This window comes from Semicossyphus pulcher, unplaced genomic scaffold (genome assembly GCF_022749685.1).
Source record: "Semicossyphus pulcher isolate SPU_LCO1_2020_fin unplaced genomic scaffold, fSemPul1.0.p SCAF_21, whole genome shotgun sequence".
Taxonomy (NCBI): domain Eukaryota; kingdom Metazoa; phylum Chordata; class Actinopteri; order Labriformes; family Labridae; genus Semicossyphus; species Semicossyphus pulcher.
Genome location: NW_027211695.1, coordinates 1,689,274 through 1,707,648, shown reverse-complemented (window position 1 = coordinate 1,707,648; position 18,375 = coordinate 1,689,274). Strand labels below are relative to the sequence as shown.

The window sequence follows — 18,375 nt, the reverse complement described above, 5'->3', positions numbered from 1 at the left end:
CATAGTAGATTACTGTTTACTCGCAACACTTGCAGAGAGCGGAAAAGCAGCCGCTTAGCTCCGCCTACCCTCTCTGGCAGACCAACCACTGCTGGCTGATGGGAAACGCGTCACTAACTGGGCGCCGCTTGTGATTCTTTACACGAATGTCGCCACAGACACCCAGTCCATAATAATACTATATACTGCAAATGCAAAGGCTTTCATCAGTAGGCTCAAACACCATTGTAGCGATAGATTCTGCGATAGATAGAGACTTAACAGACATTTATTTAAATGGAAATCTTCGAGATTATACCTTTTAAACCTGGATAGTGATGTGTGCACATACAGAGCTTTGTTGGAGGCTTTGACCACTGGCAGCAGCCTCAGAAGAGCCTCCTCTGAAGCAGAGAACTTCTTCAAGTCAAACACGCCCAGATCTTTTTCTGATGACAGTAAGATGAAGACCAGAGCTGACCACTGAGCAGGAGACAGTTTCTCTGTGGAGAGACGTCCTGATCTCAGGGACTGTTGGATCTGCTCCACTAGATCAGTGGTTTTCAAAGTGGGGGCCGCTAGGGGGGCCTCAGGAAATTGGAGGGAAGATAAGAAAAAAAATGCAAAAAAATATATATATATTTTGTCCTGAAACGTACAACTCGTAAACTGCCGTAATCTCGAATTCTCAAATTCAGCTGCAAATTCGGCATGACGACGTCATAACGACATCATAATCTGTGTAGACCTGGCGGTTGTTATCAAGCTGCTCTGCTCCTCAAGCTTGCGTTTAGCTAGCTAGCGCAAAATGGACAGGTTTTGGACAACAAATAGACCGAAGGAGCAGACCAACAGCCCTGCCATGGAGGACTCTGCTGCAAAACCTATGAATTCATGGCCAACTAAAATCCGAAAATAGGAGGCAGCATACATTAAGTATGGCTTTACATCAATACAGAAAAATGATTGCCCGAAAAGCGTCCTCTGTCTGGAGACCCTCTCAAACGAGTGTTTAAAACCTTCAAAACTTCAGCGTCACTTCATGCAAAAACATCCGGCAGAGGCCGATAAAACAGTAGACTTCTTCAGACCTAAGGAAGAGCATTTGGTCAGGCAATCTGCTGCATTCACACAGCAAGCTACCGTGCCCGAGCGGGCCCTGAAGGCATCATTTTTAGCCTCATACCACATTGCTCGTGCTAAAAAAATAGTGAATAAAAGTAAGAAAATACATTCTAAAAGTTGATGTTTCTTTACATATTTTGTAGCATTGTCTGTGGGTTTGGGGGTCCCCGGCCAGAAGCTAATGCTGTTTGGGGGACCTCGGCATGGAAAAGTGTGGGAACCCCTCATTCAGTTCATTCAGACAGTGGGACAGATTGATGCTTTTCTCTGCAGACAGATTCTTGCTGATCGTTGTCTTTATGTACTGGACTGTTTCCTGATTGGTCTGTGAGCTACTTCCTGTCTGTGTCAGCAGACCTCGTAGGAGATTCTGATTGGTCTCTAGTGAAAGACCGAGGAGGAAGCGGAGGAACAAGTCCAGGTGTCCATTTGGACTCTGTAACGCCTTGTCCACAGCACTCTGGTAGAAACACGTTGGATCAGATTTTTTTCTCTTTGCTTTAGACCTCCCGGATTTAGTTGTTTCTTCTGACATCAGATTGACTCCAGAGTTGATGAATGTCAGACTGACATGAAGAGCAGCCAGAAACTCCTGAACGCTCAGATGGATGAAGCAGAACACCTTGTCCTGGTACAGTCCTCTCTCCTCTTTAAAGACCTGTGTGAACACTCCTGAGTACACTGAGGCTGCTCTGATATCGATGCCACACTCTGTCAGGTCTGACTCATAGAAGATCAGGTTTCCTTTCTGCAGCTGCTCAAAAGCCAGTTTTCCCAGAGACTCAATCATCTCCCTGCTCTCTGGACTCCAGTGTTGATCTGTCTCAGCTCCTCCATCATACTTGATGTTCTTCAGTTTGGACTGAACCACCAGGAAGTGGATGTACATCTCAGTCAGGGTCTTGGGCAGCTGTCCTCCCTCTCTGGTCTTCAACACGTCCTCCAGAACTGTCGCAGTGATCCAGCAGAAGACTGGGATGTGGCACATGATGTGGAGGCTTTGGGATGTCTTGATGTGGGAGATGATTCTGTTGGCCTGCTCCTCATCTCTGAATCTCTTCCTGAAGTACTCCTCCTGCTGAGGGTCAGTGAACCCTCTGACCTCTGTCACCATGTCAACACACTGAGGAGGGATCTGATTGGCTGCTGCAGGTCGTGTGGTTATCCAGAGGCGAGCAGAGGGAAGCAGTTTCCCTCTGATGAGGTTTGTCAGCAGCACATCCACTGAGGTGGACTCTGTGACATCAGTCAGGATCTCATTGTTGTGGAAGTCCAGAGGAAGTCGACACTCATCCAGAGCGTGAAAGATGAACACAACCTGGAACTCTTCAAACCTGCAGATTCCTGCTTCTTTGGTTTCAGTGAAGAAGTGATGAACAAGTTCCACCAAGCTGAACTTCTTCTCTTTCAGCACATTCAGCTCTCTGAAGGTGAAGGGAAACATGAACTGTATGTCCTGGTTGGCTTTGTCTTCAGCCCAGTCCAGAGTGAACTTCTGTGTGAAGACTGTTTTCCCAATGCCAGCCACTCCCTTTGTCATCACTGTTCTGATTGGTCCATCTCTTCCAGGTGAGGCTTTAAAGATGTCTTCCTGTCTGATGGTTGTTTCTGGTCTGTCTGGTTTCCTGGATGCTGATTTGATCTGTCTGACCTCATGTTCATCATTGACCTCTCCAGTCCCTCCCTCTGTGATGTAGAGCTCTGTGTAGATCTGATTCAGAAGGGTTGGGTTTCCAGCTTTAGTGACCCCCTCAAACACACACTGGAACTTCTGCTTCAGGTTAGACTTGAGTTTCTGTCGGCACTCTGCAGCAACAGTTCCTGAATGAACAAACAACACATGATGTCAATAAGTGGATCCTGCAGATCTTAATAAAGTGTGGCTGTGCAGTTTGACTTCGTCCTCAGCTTTTTCAGCTCATTAGGGACGATCATGATCTGATCTGATACAGATCTGTGCAACATGTTAAAGCAGCGTTTGGAAATGTCCAAAAAAACCTGTAATCTGTAAAAGCTCTCTTACTGCTCTGCAGACAGTCAGCCAGCTCCTCCTGCTTCATTCTCCTCAGGAAGTGCACAGTGATCTTCAGAAATGCCTCTCTGCTGCTCCTCCTCTGCTCCTCCTCCTTACTGTCCAGAACCTCCTCGTCCTCCTCCTGAATCTCTAGGCATGCTGGGGAATCCGGACTCAGACCCCTCTTGATCTTCTTCAGCTCACGTTTCACAAATGTGACGATGTTCTCCTCCAGCAGCTGGAACAGAATAAGAAACATTTAAACTGGTAGAACACAACAACAGATTCATCAGTCAGTCTGAGGGCAGCATGGAGACGGATGCTACACACCATAAATGTGGAGTCCAGGTCGGCTTGATGCTGCTGGGCTGACTGATCTCTGTGAACCTCTGAGCTCTCCTGCTGAACTCTGTGGAGGAAACATCAAGTTTAAGGACATTTACTGACACAGATTACAAAAGGTGTTCTGACATGAGTATGAAATTACAGAGCATGAATGTAGGTCATATGTTAATAGCTTTAGTACATTCTTACCTTCCATCAGCAGGTTGGTCACCTTTAAAGTTAACAGGTCGACCCTTAGACCGGTCACTCTTCAGGGACTCACAGCTGGGTCCAGGAGAGTCTGGTCTCTGCTTCTGCGTCCTGATACAAACATTATTAGTTACAGTGAGCTGTTGTTCACCTGTTCAGCAGCAGGTGTGACCGTCAGAAAACTGAAGCTGGAGAAAGTCTAACTCCTCCTTTAACTTGTCTGATTAATTCAAAAGTGAAATGAATTATTGATAATACCTTAGTGGGGAATTCAATATAGGACTGCACAGCTTTTGCGCCCTAAACCTGTGCAAATAAGAAAAGAGGCTCTGCCTCATTCTCCAAGCACACGCAGAGGGTCAAATGCACCCCAGAGTGTGCTGCAGAGCAAACAGCGTCTCTGCTCCCGTGCTGTGTGCACGTATTTAAATGAATCATGATTCAGACATTCGCGCCCAAAAATTGGGTCCTTTCTATGTAAATGAGCCTCGTGGCAAAACGCACCTAATTCAGAAACAAAAGCACTAACGGCAACGCGCAGTAAGAGTAATATTATAGTCTGCAGAGAGCTGGTGGTAACTGCTGTGCAGTATTATAGGGCTGTCACGCTCTGTGTTTACACTGATCACGATCAAAAATGTGTTTGTCTGTAAAAACATCCGTGAATGCACCTGTGAATAATATATTTTCATCATTATTATAGTCAGGAGACCAGTCAGTGCGGGGCTGTGCAAGGCATGGACACACGGCCACATTGTTCCCCGCGTGAAGACGGACTGGAGCCATTACGCATGATATGGATTATTTTTTGGACTAGCTGCTATTGCGCTTGTTTAAAAAATGAAGTTGCATTAAAGACAGTGATGCTCACATGTTAATAGCTTTAGTACATTCTTACCTTCCATCAGCAGGTTGGTCTCCTTTAAAGTCAATAAAGCGACCAATAGACCGGTCACTCTGCAGGGACACACAGCTGGGTCCAGGAGCGTCTGGTCTCTGCTTCTGCGTCCTGATACAAACAAACAACATTATTAGTTACAGTGAGCTGTTGTTCACCTGTTCAGCAGCAGGTGTGACAGTGAGTGTGAGTGAAGTCAGTGCTGAGCTGTGAAATGGACAGTTTGGGTGCATCTTATTACATTAATCCTTCCTCCTTAACATCCTTTCTCCTCCGCTGACCCGGATATCCTTCCCCCTCCGCCATGATGGAGGATCTGCGTATTTCTTAAATACACCTGGAGGAGACAAGGAGAGGAGAGAAGAGGCTTTAGGAGGAGAGAAGAGCGAGGATACACAGGTGGATCCTACGTGGAAGTGTTTTAACTGAAGATGTGAGCTGATTCTTTTTTGACACAGTTTGTGTGAGGAGCAGAAATCCTGCTAACAGCTGACTGATCAGGTATCTCAGGGTTTAATGACTGAATGAGTTTACAGGAGGAAGAACTGCTGTTTAACATGTCAGTATTTGACACACACATTATGATCTACAGTTCATGTTCTAATAAAGGTTCCTGACCACAGTGACGTGTGCAGTTTGTAACGTGTGTGTAAAGATTACGGATTCAAGTCGTGTAACAGTCAGAAATGAGCCGTTATGAACCAATCAGAAAGGAGAGCTGACATCACAAACTCTGCCCGGCAACAGTTTAACTGGAGCCGTGCCGACAGTTGAGTTAGCCCGACAACATTTCTACACTTCTTCTAATAACTTCCTTCAACATTCAGCCTGTGAGTCACCAGGAGCCATGTGGGCTGAAAGAGGAGCAGAAGAAGAAGCAGGTGTGTCTTCGTTGAATGGACTTGTAACGTCTTTATTTCAACTCCGTCTGAACGTGTTGTTCTGCTCAAACGTCTCACTTTGTTCTGACATCAATCAAGTTTGATCCAATCAAAGGAGGCTTCATTTTAGTCACTTTAGTTAGAACTTCAAATTGTTACTCTGGACATACATAAACAGCAACAATCAATGTTGTTGTTTATTTGGTTGCAACGACTTCACGTGTGATTGATATCCTGTGACTCCTGTCACTGTTTCAGTGCTCTGACTCAACGAGGAGAGCGGGCGGACGGCCGAACATCTGGAGCGGACATCTCTGCAGAGTCCTTAATTGCAACTTCAGGACACGTTATAGAAATCTGAAGAAGCGGCGGCAATAATAAATGTATGTAGCGGCAACACTGCAATCATAATCTTTCTCATCATTTTTTATTTTAGTTTGTTGTGGATTAACATGACAAACAAGATAGTGACATTGAACAGAAAAAAACAAACCGACAAAAAAATAAAATAAAATAAAATAAAATAAAATAAAATAAAATAAACCAATAGTATAGAAAATGTGTTTCTACTTTTCTTTTACCGTGGTGTCGACAACCCTACTTCAGATATATTCCCTCTTGTGATTTTGTTTATATATTGATCTCCTAATCTTGCTGCACCCCACACAAGAGGAGCTTCGTTGCTTCCTTCATCGTCTCCTTTAAGGAGACACTGGACAACACATTACAGAAGGAGACAAGAAAATAATGACCCATAATTCCTTGTAACACTCGACCTTTTTATTTTATCGAGGTTCAACGCTCACGGGTTCTTTTAGAAGAAAAGAAAACCTATAACCTTTTTAATCAAAAATGTAAACAGGTATCAGAGAAAATATCAAGATGAAATAAGTTTCACCCTTTTCAATAGGTATTGACAGGCTACTCAGGTGATTAGAGCAATATGCGTCACTCACAGAAATATGCTTCACCCAGCTCAATGCGACAAATAAAAATGTAATTACAACAACAATAACTCTCTAAATCAGTCCAATATATATTCACAACCAACTAAAAGTCCAAATCTAACGAAATATGAACTTAATTGAACGAAAGTTCACTCGAATAGTCACTTTTGGTCCTTCTTTTCCCACCCCGAAAACAAACAATAAATCCGTCGATGCCGTCGCCCGTTTGTCCCCAAAACAAAAATCCTTCAGTTCGCTCACAAAACCAAATATAATCCACAAAAAACGATCGAGCGCGACTGGTACCAGCATTCAAAATCCAGACAACAAAGGATAGATCTCACCAAGAATCCGGAGGAAGAGTAATCCCAAAGTCTTTGTTCTTGTTGCCTCATGCTGCGTTCAGCCGCGGGAGATGCCGGAACGGAGAGCTCGAATAATATTCCTTTAACTTTCCCTCACAGTACATTCAAAAGTCAATTCCTTCATTACATTTTTCCACAATTTGAATAGACTGTGTCGTAAAGGGCAGCTGCAGACTCTCGCCTGACGCTCACCAATTCAACCCTGCCGCGCCGAATCTCCTCCTTCGTCTACGTCACACCCCCCTTTATCACCTCGGCACAGACATACCTCTTAACTGGCACATACCCACATCCTTTTAACTTACAGTGGACAGTTTAATTTTCATAGCACTAAAAGGCAAAACAAACATTATCACTCTTAGTGTCTTAGTTTTAATACCCTTCTAATGACCATTCATTTGACACTTTTTTCTTCAATGTGGCTCTGTCACATCCTTGTGACAGCAATAAAACTTCATGTGGATTAATATAAGAGGAGGGTGGCAAATATTCTAAATATGACTCAAAGTCGGATCAAATTATCAATAAATCATAGCTCATATTGTAGTGTAATTTAAACTGTAAACTGTACTTGTATCTACTTTAAGTTAATATAGATTAGTGCCTTTTAAAGTTTAAAACCCACGTGCCTCTATGACGTGATATTTCTTCTGTTTAATGACGTTTACGAGGCTTATATCGAAAATAAGATTATTTTGCCCGTCATATGATCAATGAATAAATAATCATCTGCGACGGTGGAGTGTGTTAGATCGCAGTTTAGTGTGCTTCACACATTACTTAAAGCTCATAGTAAGACAGAACAAGAGTAGACTACAGTCATATTAATACAAATAAATTAAAGATAATAGTTCAAAGTTCAAAGTTTGCAACACTTGCCACCCTTTCCCCCTCCCATTTTGTCTGTGAATATTCAGTCTTTGTTTACTTTCACCAGTTATTTGAATAATTAACAACTTAATAATTAAAACAGAGAAAAGTGTCACTCACCAAAGCTTCAACACGGAGAACAGATCTGCGTCACAAGAAAGTGAAAGTAAAAAGTCCTGACGCAGGAAACAGTCTGATGGCTCGTTCTGTTTCCTGCTCGTCTTTCTGTCGGCCCTCAGACATCATGTTTATGTTCCACATGTTTCAGTCCTACTGTTGTCCCACAACAACGTACGATATTATAGTTCTTCTATTTCCATGTTTGTTGTGATGTAAAATGACCTCTTGTTTTATAGTAAACAACATTTCTCCTCCTTCCAAATCAAGTGTTTTAATGTTCTAACTTCCTGCTCCTCACTGCAGCTGGTTTCCATCATCCTCTAAGTCCTCTAGTTTGTGATTCATTTCATCCAAAGTATCAACAACCGTCTGACTCTGAGCATATTTATTCATTAGATGGCAGTTTCTTTGAGGTGGACATTTTTGTCCTTAAGGGAACAAGTTGGTTTGTTTTTCTTTTTTAATAGTACACTGTAAAAATAAATATATATATATATATATCTTTTTTTCCCATTGTGTTAATTAGATATTTTTTAAGGTAAGTCAGGTAAGTTTTGAAAATGTATAATGTTTTGGTTTTAATGAACAGGACTGAAGCTACTGAAAAGATTTCGTTCAGTGAAAGTGGAAACAAATATTGATGAATAAATTTGATGGCAGTTTTTAGACGCAGACATGTTTGTCTGCTAACAGTCTCAGAGGAACTTTTTGTTACTGAAGCATAAAGGTTAACGTACTTTATGTTAATTAAGCAATGGAAACTTAAAATGCAAAAACACTGTACCATTATGGAGTCACCATTTTGGTATTGTGCTGCTACAGCTTATGTTCCCAGGGTTTCATCACTTCACCGGTCTGTCCTGAAGTCGGTCAAAAGGCCTTTTCTTACTCTGCCCCATCAACCTGAACACACGGCGACAGAGTTTAAAGCTGTCCGGCTTAATTCCCCGCTTGATACCGCTTGTCTCAATTACCTGTTTAAATAAAGGCTCAATAAAATTAAATAACAAATAAGGAATATATACTAATAACAAATACTTTAATGCTTAAAATAAACGACTCCTTCATTCCAGGAGGTTTCTCCACAATGGTACAATGTTGCCTGAAGGCATCATTCAGACATGCAGTCTTATGAAAAGAGTTTTTTTTATGTTGGAACATTTCAAATGGCACAGATTGTAACTATAGACTGTATAAAAAGATGGCCGACACAAGTGAAGCCAAACCCTCTCTGTCGCCCCCTGCTGACTGGCTGCAGTATAGCTCATAAAGCCCGCCTCCTCCATGTTAACAGATGGGACATGAGTCAAACTATAAAATCTAAATACACGTCAAATATGAGAAAGTTTACTTTTAATTAGTCATTTAATGCTATAAAAAGGGGGTGTGGCCTCATGATTGACAGCTCTGTGGACAAATGGGGCTCCTGCAGCGTCCTGTTCCCGAGCAGCAGAGTAGAGGAGGAACGGCGAGAGGAGACGTAACTAACACTAACACTACAGTCAGTGAGCTTTACATATTTGTGAACCTCAGCCTCACACAAGAAGTTGTTCTGCTGTTAAACACGCCAGCGTGCGGGATCTATATATACAGTCACTGATTGTAACCTGCTGAGGCTATCAAGTATTTTCCATGTTTGTTAAATTTATATACGTTTTGTTCACATTTAAAACAATAACTCTCTTTTTTCATTACTTACAATTATGGCACAGAGTTGCCTCACGGCAACGCACCCCAAAAAGTACCCTGAAAACGTTTGTGGGGGGTCCTTTTTAGATTAAGAATATTTGGTCGATTTTATGACCAAAACAACACTTTTTTCATCATCATGTGAACCATGGAGGGTTAACTGGTCAACCCCTACTCTTTAGGTCCATCAGTCTCTGTTTCATTTCATCAAAAGTATCAACAATCTTCTGACTCTGATCAGCTGACTTGATGATGGCGTCTGTTAACTTTTGATCCTCCTCAGGTGCGGCAGTGACTCTGAAGGTGTTCACAATGAGCCGCGGCAGGTCACCAATCATCTGCGTCAGATCTACAGCTTCAGACAAAGCTTGTTCAGTCTCTGCTCTCAGTTGAGCCACTCGTCTCAGAGTCCTCTGAAACTTCATTTTTCTCACTTCAGTCACTTGTCTAAAAGTCTTCTGACACTCCTTTTCTGTCAGTTCAGCCACTCGTCTCAGAGTCTCCTGAAACTCCTCCATCCCTTCCAGAGTTTGCTCTGCCTGACCTTCAGTGGATTCCTCCTCCAGCTTCTCACACGTCGTCTGTATGTCCTCCAGGGTTTCCTTCAGCAGCTCAACAAGCTTCATGAACTCTGTTCCCAGCTCTTCTACGTCCTTTGCACCTCCGTTCTCTTTTAATATTTTTGATATGTTTGCAACAACCATAGCAGCCCCTACTACTGCTACTGCTGCCCCTGCTGCTAACAAGCTGCCCACCCCCACTGTTGCCAGAGCCAAAATGATCCAGACTGCAGCGACTCCCACTCCTCCAACAACGGTTCCTGTTGTTCTGACTTTATCTGTTTTTCTCTGCGTCTCTTTTACTACCCCCTTCATCTGTGTTACCATCGCTCTCATCCTGTTTTCACTGCTTCTAAATCCTTGAAAGAATGAATCTGAATGTTCACTGAGATTGTTCATTAATTCGGACATATCAGGAGGCATGTCTTTGCTCCGTCTCCTTCTTCTTCTTCCCTGTGGTGGCTCCATGTTTCTGGAAGCTTCCTGCAGAGTCTGATGAACAAACTGACCTTTCCACGTGGTCAGCTCTCTGTGGAGACAGAAACACACAGGTGATCACATGACTGTGTGAGACACACCTTCTATCAGGTGTGACTGACTGAATGTTGGCTCCGCCTCCAGTGACATCTAACCTGCAGCTCGTGATTTTAGTGAAGTTCCTGTTTATCAAATGTTGAAACTGAGATATATCATCATTTTCGGAAACTTATTTTGAATTTGATGGCAGCAACACGTTTCAGAGAAGTTGGGACAGCGGCGACAAAAGACTGGAAAAGGTGTGAAATGCTGAAAACACCTGAAGATCTCACAAGTAATTAGATTAACAGGCAACAGGTCAGGAACATGACTGGGTATAAAGAGAGCATCCCAGAGAGGCTGAGTCTGTCTGAAGACGGAGAGGGGTTCACCAGATGAATTACCAGGTGAAGTCAAATAAAAACACAAGCTGTCGTCCTCTGCTGCTCACAGGAAGTCCTCACAGATCAAAATACACGCCCCATACATTTTTCTCCAACATGGTTTCTGTCATTATAGTTAGTTCTTATCGTGCTGATTCACGTCCAAGTGTTCATTTTTCTGACAAACGTATTTTTAATGAGTTATTTGATGCTGTCAAAATGATGATTGACAGCTCTGTTGACAAATTCGGCTCCTGCAGCCGATCAGTTCCGGGTGAGCAGAGCGGAGGACGATCCGCGAGTGGAAACGTGACTAAAACAATCACTACAGTCAGTGAAGTTTCCATACCTGTGACCTTTAACCTCAGACCAACACAAGAAGCTGTTCTGCTGTTAAACACGCCGGCGTGCGGGATCCTCGCTGCTTGTTTCGGTAAGTTAAGTGTGTGTTTGGGTTAGCGGAAGTGGCTACGGCCGCTTCGCTCGCCGATCTCTACTGCGCAGACTCTGGCTGGAAATCATTCTGTGATTGTTGTGCTTCTACCATGGCTGAGTGCACTACTTCATTAAAAGTGTTCTTTTGTCGAGCTTTCAGAGTGTCGATCTTAAAATAAATGGAACAAACTGGAGTCTGAACACGGTGTTTTATTTTGAAATGACCGGATGCTGTGTGCTGCTTTCGTGTGTGACTTCCTGTTTGGAACGATCTGCTCTGTTCAGCTTGACGCTGTGAAAACACAGCAAACAATAATAATAAATTCTGTGTTTCTACTTTTCTTTTACCGTGGTGTCGACAACCCTACTTCAGATATATTCCCTCTTGTGATTTTGTTCATATATTGATCTCCTAATCTTGCTGCACCCCACACAAGAGGAGCTTCGTTGCTTCCTTCATCGTCTCCTTTAAGGAGACACTGGACAACACATTACAGAAGGAGACAAGAAAATAATGACCCATAATTCCTTGTAACACTCGACCTTTTTATTTTATCGAGGTTCAACGCTCACGGGTTCTTTTAGAAGAAAAGAAAACCTATAACCTTTTTAATCAAAAATGTAAACAGGTATCAGAGAAAATATCAAGATGAAATAAGTTTCACCCTTTTTAATAGGTATTGACAGGCTACTCAGGTGATTAGAGCAATATGCGTCACTCACAGAAATATGCTTCACCCAGCTCAATGCGAAAAATAAAAATGTAATTACAACAACAATAACTCTCTAAATCAGTCCAATATATATTCACAACCAACTAAAAGTCCAAATCTAACGAAATATGAACTTAATTGAACGAAAGTTCACTCGAATAGTCACTTTTGGTCCTTCTTTTCCCACCCCGAAAACAAACAATAAATCCGTCGATGCCGTCGCCCGTTTGTCCCCAAAACAAAAATCCTTCAGTTCGCTCACAAAACCAAATATAATCCACAAAAAACGATCGAGCGCGACTGGTACCAGCATTCAAAATCCAGACAACAAAGGATAGATCTCACCAAGAATCCGGAGGAAGAGTAATCCCAAAGTCTTTGTTCTTGTTGCCTCATGCTGCGTTCAGCCGCGGGAGATGCCGGAACGGAGAGCTCGAATAATATTCCTTTAACTTTCCCTCACAGTACATTCAAAAGTCAATTCCTTCATTACATTTTTCCACAATTTGAATAGACTGTGTCGTAAAGGGCAGCTGCAGACTCTCGCCTGACGCTCACCAATTCAACCCTGCCGCGCCGAATCTCCTCCTTCGTCTACGTCACACCCCCCTTTATCACCTCGGCACAGACATACCTCTTAACTGGCACATACCCACATCCTTTTAACTTACAGTGGACAGTTTAATTTTCATAGCACTAAAAGGCAAAACAAACATTATCACTCTTAGTGTCTTAGTTTTAATACCCTTCTAATGACCATTCATTTGACACTTTTTTCTTCAATGTGGCTCTGTCACATCCTTGTGACAGCAATAAAACTTCATGTGGATTAATATAAGAGGAGGGTGGCAAATATTCTAAATATGACTCAAAGTCGGATCAAATTATCAATAAATCATAGCTCATATTGTAGTGTAATTTAAACTGTAAACTGTACTTGTATCTACTTTAAGTTAATATAGATTAGTGCCTTTTAAAGTGTAAAACCCACGTGCCTCTATGACGTGATATTTCTTCTGTTTAATGACGTTTACGAGGCTTATATCGAAAATAAGATTATTTTGCCCGTCATATGATCAATGAATAAATAATCATCTGCGACGGTGGAGTGTGTTAGATCGCAGTTTAGTGTGCTTCACACATTACTTAAAGCTCATAGTAAGACAGAACAAGAGTAGACTACAGTCATATTAATACAAATAAATTAAAGATAATAGTTCAAAGTTCAAAGTTTGCAACACTTGCCACCCTTTCCCCCTCCCATTTTGTCTGTGAATATTCAGTCTTTGTTTACTTTCACCAGTTATTTGAATAATTAACAACTTAATAATTAAAACAGAGAAAAGTGTCACTCACCAAAGCTTCAACACGGAGAACAGATCTGCGTCACAAGAAAGTGAAAGTAAAAAGTCCTGACGCAGGAAACAGTCTGATGGCTCGTTCTGTTTCCTGCTCGTCTTTCTGTCGGCCCTCAGACATCATGTTTATGTTCCACATGTTTCAGTCCTACTGCTCATACTGACATTATTATCACTGTCTGTCTCTCTGTCTGTCTGTGTCTACATAATAATTGATCAGTGATCTGAAGAATCCGATTAAACAGACACACGAGATGTGTTCTTCTGTGTAGTCTCCGAACAGGCAAACGTATCAAATAACCAACATACATGTGGAACATGACAGTAAAAACTCTGCTCAGCACAGACTGGAGCAGCAGCAGGCAGGCAGCAGTGACTGTAGTTACACAGCCGGTCCACACGAGGGCGCTGCTGTCACACTGCTGCATTAACAGGTGTGTTCTCACAGGGAGGTGAGGGCAGGGCGTCCTGGAGGGTCAACATGGAGTCACGCATTGATTGTGAAGTTATGAAGGAGCGGGGGATCATGGGAGTTGCTGTCCACATGTTGGGAACTACGAAAATGCAGAAATCAGCAGATAATCTGAGAGAAAGTTTGAACACTGCTGCCTGGAGTTTGTTTTATTCTGTGTTGGACTCAAAGTTACGTTTTAAGAAACCAACGTCTCACAATAACACAACAAGATCGATGCAGCAAAAGCAGCAGCAGCTCCTGTGTGCTGTGAGGTTAAATGACTGCTTTTGTGAATGGAGTCTGGTGTGTTTGAAGAGAGCGACGTGACGTCTGTTTGTGGTTTACAGGAAGCAGAAAGGTCTGTCTCTGAAGGGATCCTGTCTGTCATGTTGAATTAAATTAAAGCCTGTCACAGACAAAAACAGTTCTAAACCTGTTCTTACCTTTTTGTCTTTTAGAGCCCAAAATATGTTTATAAAGTTCCATGTTTCAAAAAGAAGTCCCCTGAAGTCATCCTGTCGTTCTTCAGACAAACAGAGAACTTTAGTGTAATCAGCCAACTCCAACGATTTCAGTGAGACATCAATCAAAACTGTATTACAGAGTCAAGGTCCAGATAAAAGACGGGACAATACACAGAACGACAACTCATGAGGACACAAGTGTTCCCGCGTCTGCAGAGCTGGGATTGGTAGCGAGTCGTTCTACATCTGATGTTTGACAGAACCAAGAGGATTTCATTCTCTGAGGCATCGAGCCCACAAATACATTTCTACATACGATCTCTTCAGACCGCTTGGAAAGCCCTGACTCGAGCAGCCACAAACATTTCACTTTCACTTGTGACTCAAATTGGCAGAGAGATCTGTTTAGGCTGCAGAATGTGATTGAAATTCAAATATCAATATTTGGCGGCAGCGATACGATAACTGGATCACACCAGTCAGGACGACGATATTTTGTCCCACCCCTAAAGAACAGGCGAATCACCACACGGAACGAGTGTTTATTGGTGTTTTATTTACAGCATGTTGTTTATTTACACTCTGACACGTTAACAAACAAGAGAAATCATTTCAACACAAGTTCAATGAAACAAGTTAACAAGAGAAAATTATTAGAAACCATCAGAATAAAAAGAACGTTTGTATCAAACACAAATTATTGTGCAAAAGGACAAAATAACAAGCTGAAGAAAAAACACAAAAAGAAATACATTTCTCTCTCACTATATGCATATAGATAGATCGATAGTTAGATAGATACATAGATAGATAGATATATAGATAGATAGATATATAGATATATAGATATATAGATAGATAGATAGATAGATAGATAGATAGATAGATAGATAGATAGATAGATAGATAGTTAGATATATAGATAGATAGATAGATATATAGATAGTTAGATATATAGATAGTTAGATATATAGATAGATAGATAGATATATAGATAGATATATAGATAGATAGATAGATAGATAGATAGATAGATAGATAGATAGATAGATAGATAGATAGTTAGATAGATAGATAGATAGATAGATAGATAGATAGATAGATAGATAGATAGATAGATAGATAGATAGATAGATAGTTAGATATATAGATAGATAGATAGATAGATAGATAGATAGATAGATAGATAGATAGATAGATAGTTAGATATATAGATAGATAGATACATAGATAGATAGTTAGATAGTTAGATATATAGATAGATAGATAGATAGATAGATAGATAGATAGATAGATAGATAGATAGATATATAGATATATAGATAGATAGATAGATAGTTAGATAGATAGATAGATAGATAGATATATAGATAGATATATAGATAGATAGATAGTTAGATAGATAGATAGATAGATAGATATATAGATATATAGATAGATAGATAGATAGATAGATAGATAGATAGATATATAGATAGATATATAGATAGATACATAGATAGATAGATAGATAGATATATAGATAGATAGATAGATAGATAGATATATAGATATATAGATAGATATATAGATAGATATATAGATAGTTAGATATATAGATAGATAGATAGATATATAGATAGATATATAGATAGATACATAGATAGATAGATAGATAGATAGATAGATAGATAGATATATAGATAGATAGATAGATATATAGATAGATAGATAGATAGATAGATAGATAGATAGTTAGATATATAGATAGATAGATACATAGATAGATAGTTAGATAGTTAGATAGATAGATAGATAGATAGATAGATAGATATATAGATAGATAGATAGATAGATAGTTAGATAGATAGATAGATAGATAGATATATAGATAGATATATAGATAGATACATAGATAGATAGATAGATAGATAGATAGATAGATAGATATATAGATATATAGATAGATATATAGATAGTTAGATATATAGATAGATAGATAGATATATAGATAGATATATAGATAGATACATAGATAGATAGATAGATAGATAGATAGATAGATAGATAGATAGATACATAGATAGATAGATAGATAGATAGATAGATAGATAGATAGATAGATAGATAGATATATAGATAGTTAGATATATAGATAGATAGATAGATAGATAGATAGTTAGATATATAGATAGATATATAGATAGATATATAGATAGATACATAGATAGATAGATAGATAGATAGATAGTTAGATATATAGATATATAGATAGATAGATAGATAGATAGATAGATAGATAGATAGATAGATAGACTGTATATATATAGTTATTTTTTCTTTATTTATTTATCGACTGGTTAAGAAACCAAAAGATGTTTTTCGGAGCCGAACAAAGCAAAGTAAACGAGTTGATGTTTTTGACGTTGGGCCGCTCTTGGAGCAGCTCGTCTCTGTTCGATGGCTTGAGACCGTCCATCTTCCTCTTGGTCACATTCAGGAGGTTTTAATGGGGACACATCTGGATCGGGCGGCCATGACATGTAGAGAGAGATGCTGAGTCTGTGATGGTCGAGCTTTCCTCCTCCTCACTGCAGCTGGTTTCCATCATCTCATTAAGTCCATCAGTCTCTGTTTCATTCCATGAAAAGTATCAACAACCTTCTGACCCTGATCAGCTGACTTGATGATGGCGTCTGTTAACTTTTTATCCTTCTTAGGTGCGGCAGTGACTCTGAAGATGGCCTTAATGAGATTCAGCAATCCAAACATCATCTGCTTTAGATCTACAGCTTCAGACAAAGCTTGTTTAGTCTTTGCTCTCAGTTCAGCCACTCGTCTCAGAGTCTCCTGAAACTCCTCCATCCCTTCCAGAGCGCGCTCTGCCTGACCTTCAGAGAATTCCTCCTCCAGCTTCTCACACGTCGTCTTTATGTCCTCCAGGGTTTCCTTCAGCAGATCAACAAGCTTCATGAACTCTGTTCCCAGCTCTTCTACTTTCTTTGCACTTCCGTTTTCTTTGATTCTTTTTGATATGTTTGTACCAACGACAACAGCCCCTCCTCCTGCTCCTGCTGCTGCTCCTGCTGCTGCTCCTACTAATAACAAGCCCACCCCCCCGGTTGCCAGACCCAGAATGGCCCCGACTGCAGCGACTCCCCCTGCTCCAGCAGCAGTTACAGCTCCTCCTGTTCGGACTTTATCTGTTAGGTCCTGCATCTCTTTTACTTCATCAGCGATCTTCTTTATCTTTGTTACAATCGCTCTCATCCTGTTTTCACTGCTTCCAAATCCTTGAATGAATAAATCTGAATGTTTGAAGAGATTCTTCACTAATTGAATCAGATTAGGAGGCAGTCTCCTGCTCCCTCTCCTTCTTCCCTGTGGTGTCTCCATGTTTCTGGAAGCTTCCTGCAGAGTCTGATGAACAAACTGACCTTTCCACGTGGTCAGCTCTCTGTGGAGACAGAAACACACAGGTGATCACATGACTGTGTGAGACACACCTTCTATCAGGTGTGACTGACTGTTGGCTCCGCCTCCAGTGACATCTAACCTGCAACTCGTGATTTTAGTAACGTTCCTGTTTATCAAATGTTGAAACTGAGATATATCATCATTTTCGGAAACTTATTTTGAATTTGATGGCAGCAACACGTTTCAGAGAAGTTGGGACAGCGGCGACAAAAGACTGGAAAAGGTGTGAAATGCTGAAAACACCTGAAGATCTCACAAGTAATTAGATTAACAGGCAACAGGTCAGGAACATGACTGGGTATAAAGAGAGCATCCCAGAGAGGCTGAGTCTGTCTGAAGACGGAGAGGGGTTCACCAGATGAATTACCAGGTGAAGTCAAATAAAAACACAAGCTGTCGTCCTCTGCTGCTCACAGGAAGTCCTCACAGATCAAAATACACGCCCCATACATTTTTCTCCAACATGGTTTCTGTCATTATAGTTAGTTCTTATCGTGCTGATTCACGTCCAAGTGTTCATTTTTCTGACAAACGTATTTTTAATGAGTTATTTGATGCTGTCAAAATGATGATTGACAGCTCTGTTGACAAATTCGGCTCCTGCAGCCGATCAG

General features: G+C 40.9%; 2 protein-coding genes across 2 annotated transcripts in view; both read right to left on the bottom strand.

Annotated features, from left to right (window-relative positions):
• LOC138600540 (NACHT, LRR and PYD domains-containing protein 12-like) overlaps positions 1-18,375 on the bottom strand; it is a 154,961-nt gene that overhangs the window by 69,024 nt on the left and 67,562 nt on the right. The window lies entirely within an intron of this gene.
• Positions 618-7,805, bottom strand: LOC138600544 (protein NLRC3-like). The gene is made up of 7 exons (XM_069671988.1): positions 7,734-7,805; positions 4,792-4,887; positions 4,551-4,661; positions 3,653-3,763; positions 3,449-3,527; positions 3,128-3,356; positions 618-2,925 (listed from the first exon to the last, which is right to left on the bottom strand). Exons 2-7 carry the CDS (start codon positions 4,854-4,856, stop codon positions 1,283-1,285), a joined length of 2,238 nt encoding a protein of 745 aa, XP_069528089.1. The 5' UTR covers positions 4,857-4,887; positions 7,734-7,805; the 3' UTR covers positions 618-1,282.